Raw genomic sequence first — 14,365 nt, 5'->3', positions numbered from 1 at the left:
TTGACAGAAACTGCACATGTCCAATTATCTTGCACTTTCCTGCGAGCGAGAAAGAGTGGGCCAGTTGGCCACAATCTTGGAAATGTGGAGAGCAAACAAATACAGCTGGTGCCTGGTAGCTGCAGAGCCATTACTGGGCCATAAAGTGGAATCAATGAGGTGTGCAATGCTCTGCTTTCCATATTGAAACCCTTTTATTTGTCTTCGCTCTGAGCATTAGAGCAGGTCACAGCACACTCCTGCACACAGGGCAGCCAGCACCCTCACAGCACACACTATGTGGTGCAGGAAAAGCCATAAATCCCCCACTAGGACTGCTCACAGTACCGTACACCTTAGTTAAATACAATAGGGTTAGAGCCTTGGGCCAGTAACTAGTTCAAATCCCAGAGCCAACTAGGTAAAAAAATCTTTCAATCTGGCCTTGAGCAAGGCACTTAACCCTAATTGCTCCCAGGTCGCAGTCAATAATGGCTGATCCCATGTCGTGACCCCACTCTCCGAGGGTGTCTCAGGTGGAGTGGGATATGCAAAAAACGAATTTCCATTTCAATACACACTGTACAGGTTACACACGTGTACATGTGTGAAACAGGACAAATATAAGCACCCCCTATTTGACCTTTTTGACAAAGCCAGACACATGTAGTATTATGTACATCCAGTCTAAATGAAATGCACTAAATGAAGAGGTGGGGGGGGCTCGCTCCTTCAAATGCTCTCACGGTAAAAAAAACAAACATCTAGTGGCACCAGTACCACCATTAGGTAAAACTGCCAGGGTATCAGGAGGGCATCTTGTGCTTTGAGGAACAGATGGCTTCACTCCAGAGACTACTGTGCAAAACAAAGTAGAGCCTTATTGAACGATACGTCTGTCTGTTCCCATTTCAGAAGCAGGGGAAAGCATACATAAACAATAAGCAGCAGTAGACTGGCCGTACAGACCATGCACAGACCAAACATATCAAACCAAAGACTGAATAAATAGAAGTAGGGAAGTGTTGAAACAGAGCCTTTAAGGTACCAAAGAAGGTCAAGGTGTTTACATCCTTTAGACATGATTGTGTCATGGTGGTTAAATAACTGCTTGCTAACTGTGCTAATGTGTTATTGTAATGGATGGTATCTTACATTTCATGAAATAATTCCAATATTTAGGCCTAGGCTAATGCAATAGTTTAATAGAGGCTGACAATAAGGCTAAGTATTGACACACAAATGCAAAGCTTTTTTTCTAATTATGTTAGTTTTATTATGTACCCCTTTAAAACCAAAGCAGTAGCAGTATTGTTGTGTAAAAAGTATTGGTTACCATATCAATTTCAGTGATACTGAGCCCAACATTACTTGGTAGATATCAGATCAAAGTCAGAATTGGCAAAGTCCCATCCCTATTCAATAGTAGAAATGCCTCTCCATACAAAGAGCACAACATTGCCTGCTCTACCTAACCTCATTGAAAGCTAGTTCATCAAAATGCCAATTCTGGGGTTATGAGAGTCGATAAAACAGCATGCCACATCACAGGTAATGAGCATAGAGACCATTCAATGACTGCCTACCGCCTTCTAATCAGAGTTACATCCTAGAACTTTCGTCCACTATATTTAATACAGCACCCAATAGGAACATCGTAATACTTTGAAAAACCATTAGCTACACTTTTCAAAAGGTTGAAAGAGGCAGAGGTTGAAAGATAATCTGCCAAAGTAGAGAATAGTGAAGTTAATTGAACATTAAATAATCTCTTCCCTTTCTGCCTAAATACTGTTCATAGACTCTAAATGAATGTGTCTGTAATTAGAGGAGAGAGCCAATGAGTTATCGGCGTTATTAGCACAGTGAAACGCACACACACAGTAGAGTTGGGCGATGTCAACCTTTGTCCTATCGTGATTATGTACGTATAAAACATTGTGATATACGATAGTGTCAACCCCTATCTGCCAACCTCCCCCCCCAAAAATAAACGACCGTTGGGCTATAGAGCGAAATCGAATGCTACAACTGGACGAATCATGACGAAATAATGTTGTTGAAAGCATAGCAGGGCTCCAGACTGCAACCATTTAGTCGCATTTTGTGACCCTTTGAGTTACATTTCTAATTGGTCGCATCGATGCGAGAGGCACATTCTACATGGTCACTTCACTCAAAACGTCACATTTTTTAAGAGGCTAAAACCATGATTTGGTAAAACAGTAAAGAACATTATCCTCATGAAAGTGTCTGCCTGCCCCTGTAGGATACATGTTTTGTTGGGGCCTGCTGCTGTGTCTAGCAAGCCACACTCTTCTTCCGGGAGAAAAAAGGTATTCTGATTGTATAACATTTTAAAATCCAATTGCTGGCAAAACACAGCTATCATGTTGTCACAGTTGAAGAGAGGGTGTTCTCAGCTTTCTATATGTACAGTGCATTCGGAAAGTAGCGACGCTCCCCATCCAACCTGACAGAGCTTGAAAGGATCTGCAGAGAAGAATGGGATAAACTCCCCAAATACAGGTGTGCCAAGCTTGTAACGTCCTACCCAAGAAGATGCGAGGCTGTAATTGCTGCCAAAGGTGCTTCAACAAAGTACTGAGTAAAGGGTCTGAATACTTATGTAAATGTGATATTTTCGTTATTTAGTTGTAATACATTTGCAAAAAATTTACAAACCTGTTTTTGCTTTGTCATTATGGGGTATTGTGTGTAGATTGATGAGGGGAAAAAACAATTTAATCCATGTTAGAATAAGGCTGTAACGTAACAAAATGTGGAAAAAGCCAAAGGGGTCTGAATACTTTTTCGAATGCACTGTATAATTTTTATTTTTCAACTCTCAATTTTGTGCTAAATAGAAACGATTTTACAACCAAGATATTTGATGTGGATTTGAGATAGGGAGCGCGCAAAATGATAATTTGCATTGGCCATTGTGATAGCATAGGCCTCATTGGGCGGTATGCTACAACTGCAACGTCTTTTGGGCCATTACATTTACTGTTAGATTAATACATGTTACTAGCAGTGGATATTATACTTAGAGTTAGCGATCTCGCATATGTGTTTAGAGTTTCCATTTACTCAGGTGGTGAATTAGCCCCGAATAAATGATCCTATGATTTTTGTGCACATACAGTAAAGATGCAGGCAAATTCATCTCTACTGAACAAAAAAAACAATGACAATCACTGGGTTAGGTTGCACATTAAAATATTTAAAATCACAGGTTCTTCTCTGGATAAGAAAATGGGCTTAGGTGGTGGGCGTGGCAGGGGGCAGGGCAATGGGCCGGGTCAGCAGGTCTGAAGTTTAGAGAAAATTTAAGAGGCCCCCATCTTGGCGGTGTATGCAATTTTTAGCAAATGTTCTGCAATTCCAGACATTTTGCCATGGAGGTGAGAGAAAACGTTGCAGTTTTTAAAGCTAATTTCCTTCAATTCTATGCATTTTGCCATGGCTAATGCTGTGATATTGTGCTCAAACATAATAACAAAATCAATACTACTAAATTAATTGTTTTAATTAAATTGTTTTCAATTCTCCCGGACTGTCTAGCTTTTATTTTGGTGTTAGCCTAGTGATTATAATATATACAGTGGGGAGAACAAGTATTTGATACACTGCCGATTTAGCAGGTCTTGACCAGGTTTGCACACACTGCAGCAGGGATTTTGGCCCACTCCTCCATACAGACCTTCTCCAGATCCTTCAGGTTTCGGGGCTGTCGCTGGGCAATACGGACTTTCAGCTCCCTCCAAAGATTTTCTATTGGGTTCAGGTCTGGAGACTGGCTAGGCACTCCAGGACCTTGAGATGCTTCTTACGGAGCCACTCCTTAGTTGCCCTGGCTGTGTGTTTCGGGTCGTTGTCATGCTGGAAGACCCAGCCACGACCCATCTTCAATGCTCTTACTGAGGGAAGGAGGTTGTTGGCCAAGATCTCGCGATACATGGCCCCATCCATCCTCCCCTCAATACGGTGCAGTCGTCATGTCTCCTTTGCAGAAAAGCATCCCCAAAGAATGATGTTTCCACCTCCATGCTTCACGGTTGGGATGGTGTTCTTGAGGTTGTACTCATCCTTCTTCTTCCTCCAAACACAGCGAGTGGAGTTTAGACCAAAAAGCTCTATGTTTGTCTCATCAGACCACATGACCTTCTCCCATTCCTCCTCTGGATCATCCAGATGGTCATTGGCAAACTTCAGACGGGCCTGGACATGCGCTGGCTTGAGCAGGGGGACCTTGCGTGCGCTGCAGGATTTTAATCCATGACGGCGTAGTGTGTTACTAATGGTTTTCTTTGAGACTGTGGTCCCAGCTCTCTTCAGGTCATTGGCCAGGTCCTGCCGTGTAGTTCTGGGCTGATCCCTCACCTTCCTTATGATCATTGATGCCCCACGAGGTGAGATCTTGCATGGAGCCCCAGACTGAGGGTGATTGACCGTCATCTTGAACTTCTTCCATTCCCTAATTATTGCGCCAACAGTTGTTGCCTTCTCACCAAGCTGCTTGCCTATTGTCCTGTAGCCCATCCCAGCCTTGTGCAGGTCTACAATTTTATCCCTGATGTCCTTACACAGCTCTCTGGTATTAGCCATTGTGGATAGGTTAGAGTCTTTGATTGAGTGTGTGGACAGGTGTCTTTTATACAGGTAACGAGTTCAAACAGGTGCAGTTAATACAGGTAATGAGTGGAGAACAGGAGGGCTTCTTAAAGAAAAACTAACAGGTCTGTGAGAGCCGGAATTCTTACTGGTTGGTAGGTCATCAAATACTTATGTCATGCAATAAAATGCAAATTAATTACTTAAAAATCATACAATGTGATTTTCTAGATTTTTGTTTTAGATTCCGTCTCTCACAGTTGAAGTGTACCTATGATAAAAATTACAGACCTCTACATGCTTTGTAAGTAGGAAAACCTGCAAAATCGGCAGTGTATCAAATACTTGTTCTCCCCACTGTAGGTCTATTACCTCTTCTACATACTTTAGATTGTTCAAGTTAACACTGAAATCATTTTTCCATCCGAAAAAGATATACAAGTCGGAAGTTTACATACACCTTAGCCAAATACATTTAAACTCAGTTTTTCACAATTCCTGACATTTAATCCTAGTAAAATGTCCCTGTCTTAGGTCAGTTAGGATCACCACTTTATTTGAAGAATGTGAAATGTCAGAATAATAGTAGAGATAATTATTTATTTCAGCTTTTATTTCTTTCATCACATTCCCAGTGGGTCAGAAGTTTACATACACTCAATTAGTATTTGGTAGCATTGTCTTTAAATTGTTTAACTTGGGTCAAAGATTTTTGGGTAGCCTTCCACAAGCTTCCCACAATAAGTTGGATGAATTTTGGCCCATTTCTCCTGACAGAGCTGTGTAACTGAGTCAGGTTTGTAGGCCAACTTGCTCGCACATGCCTTTTCAGTTCTGCCCACAAATGTTCTATAGGATTGAGGTCAGGGCTTTGTGATGGCCACTCCAATACCTTGACTTTGTTGTCCTTAAGCCATTTTGCCACAACTTTGGAAGTATGTCCATTTGGAAAACCCATTTGTGACCAAGCTTTAACTTCCTGACTGATGTCTTGAGATGTTGCTTCAATATATCCACATAATTTTCCTTCCTCATGATGCCATCTATTTTGTGAAGTGCACCAGTCCCTCCTGCAGCAAAGCACCCCCACAGCATGATGCTGCCACCCCCGTTCTTCACGGTTGGGATGGTGTTCTTCGGCTTGCAAGCAACCCCCTTTTTCCTCCAAACACAACAATGGTCATTATGGCCAAACAGTTCTATTTTTGTTTCATCAGACCAGAGGACATTTCTCCAAAAAGTACGATCTTTGTCCCCATGTGCAGTTGCAAACCGTAGTCTGTCTTTTTTATGGCGGTTTTGGAGCAGTGGCTTCTTCCTTGCTGAGCGGCCTTTCAGGTTTGGAAATTGCTCCCAAGGATGAACCAGACTTGTGGAGGTCTACACATATTTTCCTGAGGTCTTGGCTGATTTCTTTTGATTTTCCCATGATGTCAAGCAAAGAGGCACTGAGTTTGAAGGTAGGCCTTGAAATACATTCACAGGTACACCTCCAATTAACTCAAATTATGTCAATTAGCCTATCAGAAGCTTCTAAAGCCATGACATCATTTTCTGGAATTTTCCAAACTGTTTAAAGGCACAGTCAACTTAGTGTATGTAAACTTCTGACCCACTGGAATTGTGATACAGTTAATTATAATTGAAATAATCTGTCTGTAAACAATTGTTGGAAAAATTACTTGTGTCATGCACAAAGTAGATGTCCTAACCGACTTGCCAAAACTATAGTTTGTTAACAAGAAATTTGTGGAGTGGTTGAAAAACAAGTTTTAATGACTCCAACCTAAGAGTATGTAAACTTCCGACTTCAACTGTATGTGTGAAATTTGTTTTGATTTAGAATGGACTATTATCATGCACCTGTCTCGAAACAGGAGCAGGGGGAAAAAACACTTAATCTATGCATTTAAATAGCGAATGGAGGACGCTTTTCCCGTGGTTCCTTTTCTTGCCAGCCAGGTAGGCTATACTCCTGTTGTAAAGAAAAGTGCTTAATATTAGGAAAGTTAAGAAATAAATATATTGGGCCTAGCCTATAGAAAGCTGATGGGATCCTCCTCTTTTTAATAGAGGCCATCACTCTGTTTTCTCACGCAATTGCATAGCCTATAGAAATGTCGTGCAACATGAGCTCATTGGCTTTCATTAAGTGTTTGATTATATTTTCGATCACATTTGCATTGATGTCAGAGTGATTAGAGGGACAATAGAGTGCGGGGTACCAGGCAGTTAGCAAGTTTGGTAGGCTACTAATGACCATCAGCAGCATCAGAGCTTGGAGAAACCTAATTACCGTGACTAAACGGTCATGTGGAATTTGACTGTGGTCATGACTCGTGACCGCTGGTGTGGCGGTGAGTAATATGGTCACCGTAATAGCCCTAGTCATGCCCCTCCCTACACACTGCCTGCCCTCCAGGACATCTACAGCACCTGGTGTCGCAGGAAGGCCAAGAAGATCAAAGACCTCAGCCATCCGAGCCACGGCCTGTTCAACCCGAAGGCGGAGACAGTACAGGTGCATCAAAGCTGGGACCGAGAGACTGAAAACAGCTTCAATCTCCAGGCCATCGGACTGTTAAACAGTCATCACTAGCCTGCCTCCGCCCAATACTCTGCCCTGAACCGTAGAGACTGCTGCTCTATGTACATAGTCATTGAACACTGTACAGTATATATTGTATTATAGTCATGGCTAATTCTATAAAACTTTTTTTTCTTTCTGGATTATGTGTGTATTGTTTCGTTTTTTTGCTATGTATAACTGCACTGTTGGAGCTAGAAACACAAGCATTTCACTGCACCTGCGATAACATCTGCAAATCTGTGGACATGACCAATAAACTTTGATTTGATGATGGAGGAGTGACAGTCTGATGAGGAATGGGCTCTTACCGTAGTGAGTTTGTTTCTATCAGCCAATGATGTATAACCTGTCTACCGTCTTCAGAACTGGATAATAATTGCTTTATTTGCCTCAAAATAATGCTGTTTGTTCTATCACTTAGTTTAGTTTATTAATTTGACCATTTTAAAAAACAAGCACACAGAAAACTTGAAAAGCTATACATGCACATGAGTAAAATCATGGAGGATAACACACAATAAAGTCTGAGACTTATTTCCATTGTGGTCCTCGAGACAAGATGGCTAGGCAAGATCCAACACGGTTGCAAACAGTATGACAGCGAGATAATAAAACATAAAAACAAAGAAGAAGAACATCTATCTCATCATTGCAGTTATATCGTAAGGTACATTCAAATGAGCACAGAAGACAAAAAGTTTTTTTTACTGTATTTTTAAAGCTGCTCCGAGAGGACGTATTTTTTATGGGCAGAGGCAACACATTCCACTCTGAAGCTCCAGCATACAAGAAAGTACCTTTCCCAGCATTACTCCTGAACCTGTACAGTGAGGGAAAAAAGTATTTGATCCCCTGCTGATTTTGCACGTTTGCCCATTGACAAAGAAATGATCAGTCTATAATTTTAATGGTAGGTTTATTTGAACAGTGAGAGACAGAATAACAACAAAAACATCCAGAAAAACACATGTCAAAAATGTTATTAATTGATTTGCATTTTAATGAGGGAAATAAGTATTTAACCCCTCTGCAAAACATGACTTAGTACTTGGTGGCAAAACCCCTGTTGGCAATCACAGAGGTCAGACGTTTCTTGTAGTTGGCCATCAGGTTTGCACACATCTCAGGAGGGATTTTGTCCCACTCCTCTTTGCAGATCTTCTCCAAGTCATTAAGGTTTCGAGGCTGACGTTTGGCAAGTCGAACCTTCAGCTCCCTCCACATATTGTCTATGGGAATAAGGTCTGGAGACTGCCTAGGCCACTCCAGGTCCTTAATGTGCTTCTTCTTGAGCCACTCCTTTGTTGCCTTGGCCGTGTGTTTTGGGTCTTGTCATGCTGGAATACCCATCCACGACCCATTTTCAATGCTCTGGCTGAGGGAAGGAGGTTCTCACCCAAGATTTGACGGTACATGGCCCCGTCCATCGTCCCTTTGATGCGGCGAAGTTGTCCTGTCCGCTTAGCAGAAAAACACCCCCAAAGCATAATGTTTCCACCTCCGTGTTTGACGGTGGGGATGGTGTTCTTGGGGTCATAGGCAGCATTCCTCCTCCTCCAAACACAGTGAGTTGAGTTGATGCCAAAGAGCTCCATTTTGGTCTCATCTGACCACAACACTTTCACCCAGTTTTCCTCTGAATCATTCAGATGTTCATTGGCAAACTGCAGACGGGCATATATATGTGCTTTCTTGAGCAGGGGGACCTTGCGGGCGCTGCAGGATTTCAGTCCTTCACGGCGTAGTGTGTTACCAATTGTTTTCTTGGTGACTATGGTCCCAGCTGCCTTGAGATCATTGACAAGATCCTCCCGTGTAGTTCTGGGCTGATTCCTCACCGTTCTCATGATCATTGCAACTCCACGAGGTGAGATCTTGCATGGCTTTTGTGTTTCTTCCATTTGCTAATAATCGCACCAACTGTTGTCACCTTCTCACCAAGCTGCTTGGCAATGGTCTTGTAGCCCATTCCAGCCTTGTGTAGGTCTACAATCTTGTCCCTGACATCCTTGGAGAGCTCTTTGGTCTTGGCCATGGTGGAGAGTTTGGAATCTGATTGATTGATTGCTTCTGTGGACAGGTGTCTTTTATACAGGTAATAAGCTGAGATTAGGAGCACTCCCTTTAAGAGTGTACTCCTAATCTCAGCTCTTTACCTGTATAAAATACACCTGGGAGCCAGAAATCATTCTGATTGAGAGGGGGTCAAATACTTATTTCCCTCATTAAAATGGAAATCAATTTATAAAAATTTTGACAAAATCCCTCCTGAGATGTGTGCAAACCTGGTGGCCAACTACAAGAAACGTCTGACCTCTGTGATTGCCAACAAGGGTTTTGCCACCAAGTACTAAGTCATGTTTTGCAGAGGGGTCAAATACTTATTTCCCTCATTAAAATGCAAATCAATTAATAACATTTTTGACATGCGTTTTTCTGGATTTTTTTGTTGTTATGCTGTCTCTCACTGTTCAAATAAACCTACCATTAAAATTATAGACTGATCATTTCTTTGTCAGTGGGCAAACATACAAAATCAGCAGGGGATCAAATACTTTTTCCCCCTCACTGTATAAGCACACATTAGTGACACCTGATCTGGTGCTGTGATTGTGTGCGTCCCTAACATGGGGAAAGTAATCAGTTAGATATGTGCGCAGAACCATACATACTCCTGTAAACCAAACCCAGTCTAATCTGGGAAACGCTAAACAGGCAGCCAGTTGAGTTCCTGAAAGCAGCTCCTGCCTATGCGAGTACGTGGACTCACCTTCAATACTACCCTGATCAGCTTATTCTGGGCTATCTGGATCTTCCCCTTCAGAAGCATAGATAAGCCCCCAAACCAGGAAGTACTAGCGTAGTCAAAATGGCATTGAATGAGGGCAGTGGCTAGCACTCTAATGGAGTCCTTATCAAGCAGATTGTACTTTCTAACCAAAAACTTAGTCCTTGCATTAACCTTCACTAGCACTTTAGTGGCCATGCTCACACCTCCCAAGCTTCCATCAAGGACGCATCCCAGGTTGCTAACAGAGGTTTTAGTAGTCACTCCCTAACTCCACTCTGATTTCAGAGGACCTACATAAAGCTGTGATTGAGAATAGCCTAGGCTATAGACTTTCATTCTTGTTATTTTTGAAAGCGGCAACTTCAGGACAACACCTTCTTAGGCTAGAATATTTGGTAAATAAGATACTGTTCATTACTTTAACTTGTCTTAAAGCTTATGATAGGAATCGTAGGTAGTGATGTGCAGTTGATTAGTCATGATTCGAGAGTCATGAGAGTCATGATTTAGTACTTGGGAGTCTCGAGAGTCATGATTCGTTTTACTGAGTGACTCGTTCATTTTAGTTGTTCGTTTGACCTGTGATTGCTGGCCACAAGGAGTCCTACAGCAAGATTAATACACACTCCTTCAGCTCAGCGGCTCCAGAGACGTGCGCCGACCACCAACTGTGTCATATGCGTGCAGGAAAATAGATCATGAGCATAGAGAAGAAAAATACATGTTTAAAACTGATAATTGATCACATGGTGCAAGAATGACTGCAATTCATTGATTATTGAATGTTATGATGGACACAACTCGAGAAGAGACCGAATCGTTTGGAGGGCTGCAGTTAGCCAACGACTGTGCTTATCACCGTCAAGGCAGTCAAGCAATGTATTCCGCCAAGAATCGTTCACAATCTAGTCCGGTAGCAGCCACAACTAGACCTCGTTTAAAATGTATCAAGAAAATCTTATTTGTATAATTGTATGCCTTGCAATCAACAAAATGTAGGCCTACATTGTTTAAAGCACATGTTTACAAGTCTCAGTCACAAATGACAGCTCCAATAACCCAACTATGATGAACGACATGTGAACGAGAGGCTCGTAGAATCATATTCCCATCCTCCTCCACCTGGGCTCAACCCATGCCAAAGCACTTCGTGGGAGAAAATTATAAATCTACAGTGTCCTCCGACTCCTCGCTCTTCACAAGAGGGCATAGGGGTACATAATGTGTGTGTGTTAGGGGTTGGGCAATATTAGGATAGCATCGTCTATCGACTATGATTGACAGCTGTCGTTGATGGTGACGACATCGTGATGTGACAGACGATGGTTTAGCCTATTTGAACTTGACTGGCGCCGCGCAGTAAAGAACAGAGTCTCACAGCGCACGTGACATTCAGCACACGTGACATTCATATTCTACGAGCCTCTCGTTCACATGTCTTTTTTTTTTAACAGCTAGTGTCCTTTATAAAAAACAACATGTTTTATAGGTTTAGGCTATAGCCTAAGGCCCATGCATCTGACAGAGAGAGAGAGAAAAACAATGTTTTCTGACTGCCCATTTTGTGCTGCTTTGGTGGAATTCTCCATTCTGTCTGGCCTACATCCCTCTCTTGCGTTCTGAATATAACATATTTACTGAATTAGGGAAATTACTCAGAATGTCACGTGTGCTGCCCTGCTGTGCGCTGCGAGACTCCGTTCTTTACTGCGTGGCGGCAGTCAAGTTCAAATAGGCTAAACCATCGTCTGTCACATCGTCACCATCAATGACAGCTGTCAATCATCGTCGATAGACGATGCTATCCTAATATTGCCCAACCCCTAACACACACACATTAAGTACCCCTATGCCCTCTTGTGAAGAGCGAGGAGACGGAGGACACTGTAGATTTATAATTTTCCCCCACGAGGTGTGCTTTGGCATGGGTTGAGCCCAGGTGGAGGAGGATGGGTTGGAGATGATCTAAGCCTACATTACAATTTGATTTGATTGCCTGCCTGATTTACTATTCAGACGCACAGAGTCCAGGCCAGTTCCATTGTGAATAACGGGGAGGAATGCAGAGCCATGGTTTTAGAGGAGGCATGAATCACCCAGTTCCCAGAGGAAAGGGCATACTGATGGTCACATTCACAACATCCATATAGGAAGGGAAATACATTACCCTAAAGGCCAAAGTAAAGTATTCCACGCTTTTTGCTTTTTTTTGTTGTAATTTTATTGACATAACGCTATGCAACTGTTACACAAAGTGTTAGAGAAATGGTATTAACAGTGGGCTTTAGATTAATGAGCTGACAAATCGCAGGCAAGGTGAAGCCTCCAGAGGGAAAGGGATCTGTGTTATCATTCCTTCCACTTTATCCTCAGTATAATCCTTCTAACATGACAAATTGTAATTGCATCCCTAAACATCGGAACAAAACGTATATTTAGAATATTTATGTAAATGTGATATTTCCGATTGTATTTTAATATAAATTTGCAACAATTTCTAAAACCTGTTTTTGCTTTGTCATTATGGGGTATTGTGTGTAGATTGATGAGGGGGGAAAAACAATTTCATCAATTTTAGAATACGGCTGTAACGTAACGAAATGTGGAAAAGGTCAAGGGGTCTGAATACTTTCCGAATACACTTTTTCAGTCTATGTCCTGGAAAGAGCAGGTGTTCTTAATGTTTTGTACACTCAGTGCATAATTCACATGTTTTGAAAATAATATGCACTTTTCAAAGACAAAGATTTAAAGCAAAGATTGTCCTTTTCTACTGAGAAAGAAACTAATGAAACCTGGCAGTTGGGCGTATGGTATCAGGCATTGTTTCAACCTTGAGACACTGAGCGTCGTGGCCTTTTCAAAATACAAAGTGTTGTGGTTTCTCTATTATGAATTGGCAGTTCATCTATGGTATCGGTAGGCACAGTTATCAGGGCTCAGTTGAGCTACATGTTGCCTGAATAGATATTTCAAGAAATAGGCTAGATACATTATGGATTTTTTCTCAATTTCTCTGTTTTTCTACCAGCATATCATGCAAGTATTTAATACACAATAGGTACCTTGCAGATTTAAAGTTTGTGACCAGGTCATCCAGTATCCGGTTGTTTCTTAGGTCCTGTTCTGTTGTAGCCTAAAATAGAGAAAAAGACATGCTTGTCTGATTTTGACATGTTCAAGCCACCTAAACAGATTCAATTTGAAAGATAGCTTTATTGTCGTGAAGCAGTGCATTCAGTGCCACCATGCATCATACTTACGGAATTGCATACTGGACATTGCAATTTGTAGGACAGAAATTTTCTTATGCACAAAGAGCAGACTGTAATGAGAAATGCACATAATCAGTTGTTATGAGACAAGTGTTGTCATCTTCTATAGCCTACTCCTAACGGTAAGGATAGTTTGTGTTTGGTGACGACAATATCCGTGTAACTTACAGTTGTGAGAGCATCTGGTCATCATTGCGATACTCAGGAATTCGAAACAAATGGGACATCGGAGAATGGTATCAACATTCTGCATACAGAAAGAATACTGTCAGGTAGGCTAAATTAGTATGATAGCTACATGGTGAGCATCACATTAACAAACTGCTTTTAGTAACGCGTTGTTAAAAGCATCTAGCTACACATTTACATTATTGTTATACACACTGCTGGGCTAACTAGCTAGCTGTATGCATCATGTTTAAAAAGGCAAAACAATAAAAGCAAGTAAATTAGCTAGCTAACTGGCTGACACATATGTTAAACTCGGGTTTAGACTATTTTGCGAAAATAGTTAGCTAGCTAACTAGCGTTAGCTTGTCGGTGTGGGAGTTGTTTTGAACCAGCACTTACTTTGAGGCAAGTCAGATTTGGTGGTAAATCTGCTTCATTCAAATTGGCCATGATGACAGTTCTCGATAAGCAGTAGTTAGTTTCTTACAGTTTTGGTTAGCTAAACCAAAGTGAGGAAAGAAATAAGAAACTCTGTGACGATTAGCTATGTTTCGTTGAATAATCCCGCGTAGATGTATTTTCCTACCAAATGCACACTTCCGGGAGGATGTTCTTCTTCGATTAGGTTTAACGGCGGTTGGCATCAAATTCATGTTGCATTACCGCCACCTATTAGACTGGAGAATAACTCCCTTATACTTTGCGTGAAAAAAACATAAATAGACAAATACCCTACCGTCTAACACTACACTCAGAAAATAATAAATATATATACACTACCGGTCAAAAGTATTAGAACACCTACTCATTCAAGGGTTTTTCTTTATTTTTACTATTTTCTACATTGTAGAATAATAGTTAAGACATTAACACTATGAAATAACACATATGGAATCATGTAGTAACCAAAAAAGTGTTAAACAACTCAAAATATATTTTATA

At 41.4% G+C, this 14,365-nt stretch overlaps 1 protein-coding gene across 3 annotated transcripts in view; it reads right to left on the bottom strand.

Annotated features, from left to right (window-relative positions):
- The window catches only part of LOC121577577 (E3 ubiquitin-protein ligase RAD18), a 72,724-nt gene extending 58,704 nt beyond the window's left edge, over positions 1 to 14,020 (bottom strand). For all 3 annotated transcript variants that reach the window (XM_041891304.2, XM_041891305.2, XM_041891306.2), the window contains exons 1-4: positions 13,823 to 14,020; positions 13,421 to 13,499; positions 13,241 to 13,302; positions 13,043 to 13,113 (exon numbers count right to left, since the gene is read on the bottom strand). In XM_041891304.2, coding sequence (XP_041747238.1) covers positions 13,043 to 13,113; positions 13,241 to 13,302; positions 13,421 to 13,499; positions 13,823 to 13,873 — 263 coding nt within the window. In that variant the 5' untranslated portion in view covers positions 13,874 to 14,020. The remainder of the gene's footprint in view (positions 1 to 13,042; positions 13,114 to 13,240; positions 13,303 to 13,420; positions 13,500 to 13,822) is intronic.
- Positions 14,021 to 14,365: the final 345 nt, after the last annotated feature.

This window comes from Coregonus clupeaformis, chromosome 12 (genome assembly GCF_020615455.1).
Source record: "Coregonus clupeaformis isolate EN_2021a chromosome 12, ASM2061545v1, whole genome shotgun sequence".
Lineage (NCBI taxonomy): Eukaryota > Metazoa > Chordata > Actinopteri > Salmoniformes > Salmonidae > Coregonus > Coregonus clupeaformis.
The sequence above is the reverse complement of the archived record's forward strand: the minus strand, read 5'-3'. Positions and strand labels throughout refer to the sequence as shown.